The 12,274-nt window shown below is 53.6% G+C and overlaps 1 protein-coding gene across 9 annotated transcripts in view; it reads left to right on the forward strand.

Moving 5' to 3' along the window:
- Positions 1-12,274, forward strand: part of Kcnt1 (potassium sodium-activated channel subfamily T member 1) — a 55,426-nt gene that overhangs the window by 12,332 nt on the left and 30,820 nt on the right. For 3 of the 9 annotated variants that reach the window (XM_029474313.1, XM_029474311.1, XM_029474316.1), the window contains exons 1-3: positions 1,535-1,695; positions 5,801-5,842; positions 12,015-12,094. In XM_029474313.1, the coding sequence (XP_029330173.1) occupies positions 1,541-1,695; positions 5,801-5,842; positions 12,015-12,094 (277 nt within the window). In that variant the 5' untranslated portion in view covers positions 1,535-1,540. Of the gene's footprint in view, positions 1-1,448; positions 1,696-5,800; positions 5,843-12,014; positions 12,095-12,274 lie in introns of those variants that run through there. The other 6 variants (XM_029474315.1, XM_029474314.1, XM_021184601.2 and 3 more) reach the window with 4 other exon arrangements.

Raw genomic sequence — 12,274 nt, forward strand, 5'->3', positions numbered from 1 at the left:
GTTTAAAAGAAAAACTGTAGGGCAGGCCAGCTGTAAAACACCCAGCTGTTGTCCTGGGTGAGCCACCTCAGCTGTGAAATGGATAGTCTGGGCTAGAAAAACCATACCAGGTATCTCTGAGTCAGCCTGTCTCCCCTTCAAATGCTCTGTTTCTTACTGCGTCCGTTTAGTGGGGGGAACCGCTTTATCCTCAGTTTCCCCACTGCACACTGCTCAGGTTGTCATGACTTTGGTTTGGTTTCGTGTGTGTGTCGGGGAGAGAGTGTATGTGTCTGTTCGTGTGAGTGTAGGCCTGTGTGCGTTGTGCATGGGTGATATGTCTGCATGCACATGTGTGTAGAGACTGGAAACAACCTCAGCTGTCTTCCTCAATTTCTCCCTTGGTTTTTTCCACTTGCTTTTGTATTTCAAGATGAGGTCTCTTCCTGGCACTGGAGCACACCAATTTGGTGAGGCCAGCTGGCCAGCAACCTCCAGGGATTTCCTGCCTCTGCTCTCCCAGGTCTCCGATTTTAAGTGTGTGCTATCACCATGTCTGGCTTTTTTTTTTTTTTTTTTTTTTTTTTTTTTTTTTTTTTTTTTTTTAATGTATGTGTTGGGACTTGAACACAAGTTCCATCCTTGTGTTGCAAGGACTTTAATAATTCTGTGCTATCTCCCCAGGTCCTGCTCAGGTTGTGAGGTGAGACTGTGTAAGTCCCCAGGTACCTGGCACAGACTAATAGACTGTATCTGGAGTGACCACACCTAAGATGGGAACCCAAGCTGCTGCTGGGCAGTGGTGGCGCACACCTTTAATCCCAGCACTTGGGAGGCAGAGGCAGGCGGATTTCTGAGTTCGAGGCCAGCCTGGTCTACAGAGTGAGTTCCAGGACATCCAGGGCTACACAGAGAAACCCTGTCTTGAAAAAAAAAAAAAAGATGGGAACTCAGTACAATTCAGGCATCAACCCTGACAGCCCTGAGATAGAATTGGAGGGTGAGGACCCTAAACATCAACATCAGGGAGAATGAGCACACGTACCATTTCCCATCTGACTAGAAGAGTGGGCCCACTTCACTCCGTGAGGCCCAGAGGTGGGACTTAGAGGATGGGTGGAACTCTGGGCTTCCTGCCATCCTGAGCAATACACCATGGTTCCCAGGACACACAAGAGTACCCTGTGATGTGGTAGATGCCCAGCAGAGATGGCTATCTTCTCTCTCCATCAAACTTCCTCTGGAGGTGAGCTACCAAGGGCCACATGAGCTGTGCAACCCTTTCTGCATCCCATCTCTCTTCAGCGCAATGACCGTTATCACCATTACTATTACTTCTGGTAGGAGTCGGGGTAAGACAGCTGTACACTGGAACTGCGTCCTCCCTGAGGCATCCAGGTTGGGACAAGAGCCTGGAGCCGACCTTGGTGCACGGGGAGCCAAGCTGACACCCTCCCCACTCTGGACCATTCCACTGTGCTGCGTGTTGGGGGTGAGGTGCGCGGTGGTTGCGCCCGGCGCCGCCCCCGCCTCCGCCACCCGCGCCAAGCGCTCCCGCAGGATGGCGCGGGCCAAGCTGCCGCGCTCGCCGTCCGAGGGCAAGGCGGGTCCGGGGGACACCCCAGCCGGCGCTGCAGCCCCTGAGGAGCCGCACGGGCTCAGCCCGCTACTGCCGGCCCGCGGCGGGGGCTCCGTGGGCAGCGACGTGGGCCAGAGGTAGGGACACTTGCGGGGACCAGGACCCCGCGGCTGCGCGGGAGGGGCTTCGCGTCGTTCGCATTTTGTTTAGCACTGGCTCTGCTCCCCCGCCTGGCATTGCCTGTAGCCCTGGAGAGGGCGTCCTGGAGTCCCACCACCCCTTGCTTGAAGCCTGGCTTGGGGAGACTTAGTCCCCGGGGCCCCTTGCTTAGAGGTTGAACCTAGGGCCTTGCAAATATGACCTGGGCTCTGAGTCAGGTGGCCCTGGACCACAGTGCTCCAGGAAGCCCAGTGGAGTGGGTTGAGGAGGGACACTAAGGAGAGGTAAGCACTTCAGAAGTGAGCAGCTGAGGCCCTGGCAGGCTAGATAGCAAACTGGCTGGGTGGGTTACAGTAAAGGTATGGGATTGCTGAGTACTAGCATGGTGGGCAACCAGGATGCAGGAGGCCTTTGCAGAACAGAGCCCACCCTTTTCATCCTCCTGCAAGCTCCAGGCAGGATGTGGTACCCCAATTCATGGATGAGGACACTGAGGTCTTTGCAGCAGTGAATCCCTAGCCATCACCTGCTTGTGCCAAGAATCCTGCTGGCTGCTGCGGGGGGGAAATGAATCAGACCTGGCCTGGTGTGGGCATATCGTGAGCTTGAAGCCTGTTCTGCTAGCCATTGGAGCAGGACTGAATGGGACCAGGCCAGTCAACTTCCTGAGCACTGGCTTTTAAGGGTGAACAAGAATTGGCAGGGCTTTCTGGACAGAGGGATGGTGAACCCCCTGGGTCAAGTCTGGTGGTTTGGCCATGGCTTGGCCCAACAGATGGCTGGCCTAAGGTGATGATAGCACACACACACACACCCCTTCTTCCTTTACCTCCCCCATTTGCACCAGTCTCTTGGTTCTCACACAGGAAGGCTGCTGCTACGCTGTTCCCATTTACCAGAAATGGCTCTTGAGGGGCCTCCCATATCGGATGGGCAGCTCAGGCAGGAGTCTGCTCAGGGGCCTGGGGATGCATCCTTCTTGGCCTCTCCCTCCTCTTAATGGACATTTTGGTCCAGTGATCCCAGAAGCTCCCTCCCCTGCCAATCTGGCCCCATGAGAAATGGGCTGCAGGCATGGTAGTTTTGCCCAGGCTACGCCTGAGCACAAAGTACAACACGGCTGTGGCCACCTCTTCCAGGAAGCCCTCCCCCCACTTGCACCTCTGCATGTGGCTGCCCTTCATCCTGTAGACCACAAGCTGTGCTGCTGGCTCTTCAACAAGGATAGCCTCTCTCTCCTCTATGCAGGGTCCTTGCCAACCTCCTCTGCAAAGCAGAGAGAAGGAAGCTGCATACCCAACTGGTCCCAGGCAGCACCTGGGCCTGCAGCTGGCATCTTAACATCTGTCGTGATGAGCAGTTGGGCGCCAAGGCAGGTCCCAGCTGGGGAGGATGAGGTAGAATGACTCGTTAGGAATTGGATTTGTTGGAGTTTCCAGGCAAGATTGTGGCCTGTGACTTGCCTTTGCCCCTGTTCTATGTCTGGACTGCTGGCCAGACAAGTCAGAGACCTCTCCACTACTAGGAAGGCGACAAGGTGGAAAAGTATCCTGATAGCCCCACCCATGTCCACATTGTGGTGTGACTGCCCACACAGTTCCTGAGACACTGCGTTTTTTTCAGAACTATAACAGACTTGGGCCCTCTCACCCCACCCAACCTGAACCCTCTTTCTCCATTTCCCACTGAGGCTTAGAATGGTTGAAAAATGTGAGCTGGGGAGAGGAGAATCTATTTCAAAGTTTGGGAACCTAGAAAGAGCTGGGCCATTAGCGAACCTCTCAATGTGTCAGGTGCGAGGGCCCCTTCTAGCTCCTGGATCCACTTGACTTGGGCCCCCGGAAGTCCTTCCCACCTGTACTCCCTGTGGACTCCCCCTCAGCCTCATCTGCTTCCTTAGGGACTGGCTGAGCCAATGAGGGGTGTAAGAAAGATGTATGCCCAAGAAGGAGCTGGAAGGGCGGGGCCAAGCCTCTACGAGCTGTGCCCATGGGGCTAGGATTGGAGGACAACTGGAGGGGACAGAAGGCAGAAATGGTCCTAGAAGTTGTCCCTACTGGAATATATTGGGAATCTCTAGAGGCTCCAAATGACACTAGTGTATTTCATAGTCAGTAATAGGACCAAGAGAATAGATATCCTGGGGTGCTATGGTAGCTATGTTATGGGTAGAAAGCTACAAAAAGACCCTAGGGACAGAATTTTGACAGCGTGGGTTCAAGGAATCTCTATATCCCGGGAAGGGAGGGGAGAGGTTGATGTTCCCACAGACATTGTCATGGGGAGTTTTGTGACCAGGAATCATCTATCCGTTGACATCTCTGGGCTCTTAATGTAAATGTGTAGAGGTGGGGGGAGCCGAGGATGCAGGAGTGGAGTTGAGGCAGAGCCTGATGGATGGGCAGAGGTTTGATTTGGTCTAGGCCCTCTTTCCATCATAATGCTGTGTCCTCACAGGGTCTCCACTGTGGCCACCCCTTTGAGCCTGGAATGGTGAAACTCTCAATCTACTGGGGACAGAGCCCAGGGGTAGAGGCTGGGGCAAGAGAAACCCAGTGGCATCCCAGCCTGCTTTTGACCTGGCCAGTCTAGGATCAACTGTTAGCCTTATTTCTAAGCTGAGCCGTCCCTACACTTGCACACCCACCATAGCTTTCCCAAATCCTGAGGAGTAAGGCCCCTACCTCCTGGCTTTGTGACCAACCCCTAGAGAGTGTCTATGTCTTCAACCTTCTTACAGCCAACACATACCTGCTTGAACCTGTTCTCCAAGACCCCCTCTTAACACCCTCTGACATCATCTACTGCCTTACCATTCTCCACCTCAGTGGGGCCATAGCTTCACACTCTGTGGTACCAAGTCTCTCAGTAGCCAGCCAGACTCCCTGTCAACACTCCCATTCCCAGGGTCTGTCCCTGACCATCATATGCCAGTGACCACCCCCCAAAGGCCAGGGCCTTCACAGAGCAGTTTCTCGGGCTCATAGATTGCCTTGATGTTCTCCCAAGACAGCCTGTCAGTCCAGTTGCAGGGAGCAGACTCTCTCCCCAGCCCCAGCTGCAGTCACCCCAGCATTCTTGCGCTCAGGAGAGGATCCCTTGGCTCGACTTTCTTGTCCTCCATGTCTAGAACCTCGTGGTCCCCACAATACTCCAGGAGCCTGGATCCTTCCCTGACCACCAGGTGTTTCCTCTGAACAGCTTCCATACAACAGCTGCATGGTACCTCACTCCCTACTCTAACAGGTGGACACACCCAGGGACCACGAAAGGCTGCATACTGGAATATGAAGCCAGATTCTGGCCTCACAGAGGTCCCAATGCAGGTTGTACAGGGTGCCCCCTGAGTTCTGCAGTGACCTTTGCTGAATCCTTGCTCCTTACCTGGAAGATCGTTGCTTTGAAAATTGAGAGAGGTTCCACTGAAGTCCTTGGTTGGAGGACTGACCCAAGACAGCATGCAGTCAACACTCAACACAGACTGCTACTGCAGAGTTCCTGACACTAGGCCCCTTCTTCTTGGCAGGGTCATCTAGGGAAACTCAAGGTTAGGTTGTCTGGAATTGGCCAGGTCCACAACTCAGTCACCCGGGAATTATCAGCTCCAAGTAGGAAACCAAGGGGCAGGCCATCCAAGGCGTCCTGTGCCCAAATGTAACCCTGGACAGGAACTACTCAGCTGGCTTCAGCTTCCTCAGCTCTGGTGTCCCTGTAAGGGTCACTGCTGGACACAGGGTCACAAAGATGCCTGAGGTAGGCTTAACCCTGAATGGGAGAGAGGCAGATCCTTGTCTCTTGGCTAAAGGCAGGGTCCTGACCTCCCTGTGGTTGTCACTCCCTCTGGCCAGAGTACAGGGCCTGCATGTGCCAGCACCTGCAGTCTCTGCGGCTTTCTCCAATACAGAGGGGTAGGCCTGGCTTCCACCTGCCTTGCATGCTAGGCTGCCTCCCCTGACAATACCTATCATGCCTGGGGCTCCACAGGTCACAGGTATGGGGACTTCAGGTATACCCCATTACTCTGAGAGACTGCCTGGAGCCCCATCCACCTTCTATGTTGATGTTTCCACTCTGTGTCTCCAGGCTTCCTGTGGAAGATTTCAGCCTGGGCTCTTCCCTTTCTCAGTAAGTGCTTCACAGGGAAGGGGTTGACGATCTCAGGGACAGATGCACCCTCATGCCCTGAGAACCAGGCTCATGGGAAAGGCCACACTTGGTCAGTACCATGAGCCAACAGCCAGGCAGGAACATGACAGTGTTGGCCAGCACTTCCCAGGACCAACATGTGTTTCTTGTCCTGGGGGTGGGGGGCTGGGACTGAAGACAAAGAGATTAATGGTTCCCTTGGGAAGAATCTGTGGACAGGAAATGGGCTCCCCAGGGGTGGATGTCTGATTTTAGATACTTTTCTATTGCTGTGATAAAACACCATGACCAAGGCAACTTAAAGGAGAAAGTTGATTGGGGTGAGTCCATGGCCACCATGGTGGGGAGCATGGCAGCAGGCAGGCGGGCTGGTGCTGGAGTAGTAGCTGAGAGCTTATAACCCATAAGCATGAAGCAGAGCTAACTGGGAATGACATAGGCTTTTGATACCCCAAAGCCTGCCCCTAGTGACACACCTCCTTCAACAATTTCAACAAGGCCACTCCTGATCCTTCCCAAATTGTTGGTGACTGGGACAAAGCATTCAAGTATGTGAGTCCTATGCAGAGTTCCTGACGCTAGGCCCCTTCTTCATGGCAGGGTAGTCTAGGGAAACTCAAGGTCAGGTTGTCTGGAGCTGGCCAGGGACCATCATAGTGCCTGAGGCAGTGGTGTCCAGACCTTCAGCAGAAGCCTGATGACAGACAGGTCTGCCACCATGCCTGCATGAGTACAGTGTTCATTTAAGCCCAAAGCCTACAGATTCAGCTCCCCTCTGCTTCCTATGTGTGTTGATGTCTCCAAGGGCCAAGGTCTCTGCTGGGTACCTCTCTATCTTGAGCTAAGAGTTAGACCAAGTGACAAAGACTTTGAGACTGGGACAGCCAGAGCCCCTCAAGGAAGCCTGTTATGGCATCCTTCTGGGACCCAGATCTACCATGGTCAGAGTCGTCTCCAAGTGAGGCCTCATCTGTCATTTCCATTGATGAACAGAATTGATAACCACCATTTGCTCAGTGTTTCCAGCTGCTGGTAATTTGGGGTGCTTCCCTGCTACTGTGGTTCAACCTATTATGTCTCCATAGCTGTAGGCTGGGTAGCTGGGGCCACAGCCTATACCTCCATCTCCTTGTTTAGGGCCCTATAGTGCAGTAAACAAACAGACATAGACAGAGTTACCCACCACATGCAATGCTCTCCTCCTCCCCAGACACCTGAGGAGCTGGGTCTCAGACCTGGTCACAGTAAGGAGCAGGAACCTGTCTGTGGCTGCCCTTGTTGTATGCTCCTTGGAGAGCCCCTGGGTCCAAAGAAAGATGCCTTGCCAGGAGAGTTAGTTTGGGAAGCCAGTTCCCTTTTCCCAGGCCACACTGGATCTCTTCCCTCAGTTTCCCAGGTGGAGCTTGAAGACCCATACCTGACTGCCTACCCCCACCCCCAGGCTGTATGGGGCTGAAGCCTGGAGCATTGTAAGGGGCCTTTCTGGGGAGCTATGAGCTCCAAGCAGGATCCAGAGCTACAGGAGAGTGCTACAAATAGAGTTCTATTGAACTCCCCTGGGGATTATGAAGGCTTGGGGTTTGGCCAGCCCTCAGAAGATGTAGGGAGGAGCAGGTTAGAGTTGCCCCTGGTAGCCTGTTCTCAGGCCCTTCTTACTCAGTCACCCAAGCAACCAGTACCATAGCTGTGCCCTCTAGCTCCTCACCAAGGTGGGTCATGTATTTTACTCTAGCTCAGAATGTGGTTGGGCATGTGCCCTACCCAAGGTCTGTGGGCATGGCTGGTGTGTGTGTAGCCGGTCTGTGAGTTTGCAGTGTGATACACTGAATGATCTAGGCCTGAGATGGCTTTCTCTTTGCATTGATTTTGACCTCATGGGGTGCTGCTGGTCCTGGGCCCCACCCATACCCATCCTCTCTCTGAGCTCATTCCCAAGGGACACAGTGGGACATATCTTACCTTCACTCTGTGATACTGGGTGTGGAAGGATGGGGATAAGACACATCACTGTCCCCAGTGAGGAAGCTAAAAGCAGGCAAGAGGTAGAGCCTGCATCTCTCCAGCTTCCTGGTGGGCACTGGCTCTCAGTCCTTACACTTTATGACTCCCGGGAGCTTTGTGTGTCCCACTGTGTCCCTTGAGAATGAGCTCAGAGAGAGGATGGGCTTGGGGCCCAGGACCAGCAGCACCCCACGGGTCAAAGTCAATGCAACCAGAAAGCCATCTCAGGCCTAGATCCTATAGGTCCAAAGGTGCCTGTGAGCAGAGGCTGTAAGAGGGGCAGGCCATTCATAAACTCCCTCTGCTCCCGTAGGGCTGTGTGATGCGTCTTCATCTTAGGGTATCTTAAACATAGGTTGGAGTGAAATGGATAGTTTTAATCCCTGCTTTGTGTGGTGCTAGAGGAAGTGGGTGGCCACAGGCCATTAAAATTTAAAAGTGAAAAAGAATTCATTGATTTCTCTGGCATTGTAGAGCTCTGACTCCAGTGGCGGCTCCTGGGAGACACCTTCTGTTGTAGGTGGGCACTGCCCACAAAATACCTGGAGCCATCCATACAAATGGGTGTTGTCAGCCTAATGGGCAGCCCTGCTAGGAGGTGGCATTAGTCAGGGTCAGCCTTGTTCAAAGAGGATGCCATTAGCCAGGTCAGCTTTCCAGAGCTGGGCGAGGATGCCAACAGGCAGGGTTGGGCGTCACAGGCTCCTGGCTGTTCAATGAGCAGCAAAGGGCCTGCTGGCTTCTTGATCTTCACAGGCTGCTGGGTTTTCTGATCAAAATGCTGCTGGGAAGACGACAAGTAGGACAGGAGGCCTTGAGGGCCCAGGATTCTGGAGAGTGAAGCAGCCATGGGCACGGTGCTCAAGACACCTAGGGACCAGGGTCAGACACATGGGAAGCAGCAGGAATGTCTAGTGAGATAGGGCAGCAGGGTGCAGGGACGGGGGCGGGGGCAGGATTCTGTCCTTCCCCAGATAGGGTGTCTGTGGTTGGAGCTCTACCCTCAAGGAGAGCATACACGTACTTCCCAGTGTGTCCTGGGACAGCCTCTCTGGTGGATCAGCTATGGGTAAGTCTGCCCAAGGGAAGTGTGTTAGTCCACAGACCGGTGAGTCAAAATGGAGCTGATGCAGCTCGGTTCAGAGCCACATCTGGGAGTAATCGTCTCACAGGCAGAGGACTGCGGTGGTCACAGTCATCCCACGTGGCAGGAGCGGAAGCACACATGAGCCTGACCCTTCAGCTTCCCCTCTGCCTATTAAGCCACCAGGACTGACTCTGGGTTCTCCCCTAGCGATCTTATCCAATCCTAACCTCACCCCCATCAGCACCTGCGCCCCCTCGCCCCGCCCCCGATTCCACACACTACAGCTGTATGTAGTTCCTTTCTTCTTCCTACCTCTTAGGGATTAAACTCCTAGCACATGGCACCTTGAGGACACGTCATCATGTTATACTGGCACGAAATGGCAGAGGGCAGTGAATAGCCACCCCGGCCAGTGGGGGCACACTCAGGCAGGTAGAATTTGGTGCCTTGATCTGGCAGATTGTAGGAGACGCCTGTGACCGTCCCTGTTTAGGGTATGGCATAGGAGTAGAGCCAAAGATAACAGGAGCCACAGTGAATCAGAAATGCTGTGGTCTGTGCCCTAAGGGAGATGGGGACAGACTGCCATCTTGTTGCCTAGCAAAGGTCTTGGCCACCTACTGAGGGCCCTGTGGGGATGAGCAGGTAGGAAGTCCCTCCCTCAAGGCCTTTATTTTAAAGGAGGTGGGTGGACAGGAGAGGGATTCATGAGCTCCTTACAGGCTTTTAGGTCCCTCAGGACACCTGACAATGACTTCCCTGCTCCCCACCTCCACCCAGCCTGTCTGCCTAGCCTCAGGTGCCTTCAAAGAGAAAGTTGCACAGCTGACTCTTCATAGTCACTAAGTACAGTGTCCTCTCTGGCCTTGGGCTCCTAACACCCTATAAAAAATTAAACTGTGCTGCCATAGAGTGGGGTACAATTTTGCACTGGATATAGCATGTGTACCAGGGCACTGTGGGGACACGGTAGGTTGTTCTGAAAAAAGTGGGGTACAGAAAGAAGTGTGCTGTGGCATAGTGGGTGTGCCGAACAATGTGGAGCATGAAGCTTGCTGGTGTACAGTGTCATTTGTGGGGCAGAAGGGGACATGTGCTGGGATAAAAGGGTGTATTTTTTTTTTTTTTTTTTGGTTTTTCGAGACAGGGTTTCTCTGTATAGCCCTTGCTGTCCTGGAACTCACTCTGTAGACCAGGCTGGCCTCGAACTCAGAAATCCGCCTGCCTCGGCCTCCCGAGTGCTGGGATTAAAGGTGTGAGCCACCACGCCCGGCTAGAAGGGTGTATTGAGGGACAGTGAGATGTTTGGTAAAATGAGGTTCAGAAGTATAGTGGGATATGCTGGGATACATCAGCCATTAGCACTGGGTTGGCCCCTACTTGCCTATGGGAAGCTTGGCTTGTTGTGAGGTCCAGGGTGGATCTAGTCATGGCCCTGCACCAATGGTACCTTGTCCCAAGCAAGATGACCAGGCCTTTTGAACCCTTACGGAATTCTGTGACCAGCAAACCCACTGTGACCCAGGCCCCTCCCCAGCCCAGGTATAGGGCATTAGGGCAAGGCTCCTGAGCACCCAGTAGTCGACACTCACCAGGCTTTAGGCTGACTGGTGTTTTAAAAATACTTTGTTATACTTTTTTCTTGGTACGTGCTTGTTGAGACAGGCATGTACTATACCACGGGTGTGAAGATCGGTGGATAACTTGGAATAGTCAGCTTTCTCTTTCCACCATGTTGAGACCTGGGGGTCAAACTCAGGTCTCTGATAATGACTAGTTTAAACACTTTGGGGCTGTTGGAATAGTCAGTCCTAGCTAGGCACTGACATGAAACTCTCCAACTGTCTTGACGGAACCAGTATCTGATCAGAGGAACGTGATGTTCAGAATCTACCTGCCCTGGGTTTGGTGCCCCCTTCCCCAGGTGACAGTAACAGTGAGCGGGAAGTGCTAGAAACAGATTGGCTGGTATTTGTCTCCTTTGCCTACAGAGAGGCAGCAACTTCTCCATGCAGGGTCCTCCCAGGCAGCAAGACAAGTCTGCAGGGCACACTGTCTTTCTAGCCTTCTGAGTTGTGACCCTACACTGTCCTATGGTCCCTGGTGCTGTGTCCCACATCATTCCATCCTAGGGACATTGCAGCCTGTTGGGGAGGATGCACTGGTAGGAGGCATGTGTCCTCTCAAGGGTAGCTGACTGCCCCAGTTCACAGGGGAAATGCTGCAAGCTGGCCACACTTGCTAGAGGAGTCCAGGCTCCAAACTCGGACTCCCCCATTCTTCCTAAGTCAGCACGGATGTTTCATCTCCTGCTTCTGAATGTTTCTGAAGCTGAGGAGAGCAGGACCACATCTGAGGCTGGGATACTGAGAATAGAGGCTTATCTTCCATTAGCCACAGTTAATCTCAGTGAACACTTGGCTCTTCCTGGGTGTGGCACTGGGGCATCAGTGAGCAGTGAATAGCTCACTCACTGTTTGTACTGGGTGATGTTCAGACCTCAGAGAACGTGGGTGTGGCCGCACCTCTGAGACTGGCCTGTGTGTGGTGCCATGGCAGATCGGGGATGGAGGACAGAAGACCGGTGGCCAGGTCCACAGTATGGTTAGAGGGGCAGCTTATGGATAACTGCTTCCTGCTGGCCCTCTGACCATCCTCCAGATTGTAATGATTACAGGCCTCAGAACACAAATCCCAGACGTAATGACTGTGAGCTCCTGTTTAGGAGCTTTTACAGTTACTAAGAAGATTTGAGCACCCAACGCCCAGAACACTGGCTGCTGTAGCCCTGATCTCCTTGGATCCTGGAGGGCTCCAGATGCTGAGCAGATGGTACACCAGTGGCTGCAGCTGTACTCAGGGGAGGCTTTGTGAGGGCCAGTGGCTGCTTTAGACATAGACCTTGATGGTCCAAAGTAGGGACATTGTCCCTCCCAAGTTCCTCTCTGCTCATGTGGTTTGAAAGAACTCAGTTGGGCTTGGGGCTCTGGTCCTGGCTTGAGGCTCCAGCTGCCTTGGGCCTAAACCTCTGACCCCAAGCCCCAGCTTCCTCTCCTTTCTCAGGGTCCAGGTGGAGTTCTATGTCAATGAGAACACCTTCAAAGAGCGGCTCAAGCTGTTCTTCATCAAAAACCAAAGATCCAGTGAGTCAGGGGCCTGGAGTGCTCTGGGTGGAGAGGGATGGGCAGGGGCTGGGAGTCCAAGGAGATGTCCCACCTATATGTGGAGGGAAATGGTCACCCGAGCATCCTGGGGAAGCCCAGTGTGTTGAGACACGGCCCCCATGCTGGACCCTGAGCTGAACTGGGTCTAGGCTGTCTCCA

The sequence above is a fragment of the Mus caroli genome, chromosome 2 (genome assembly GCF_900094665.2).
Source record: "Mus caroli chromosome 2, CAROLI_EIJ_v1.1, whole genome shotgun sequence".
NCBI classification, from domain to species: Eukaryota; Metazoa; Chordata; class Mammalia; order Rodentia; family Muridae; genus Mus; species Mus caroli.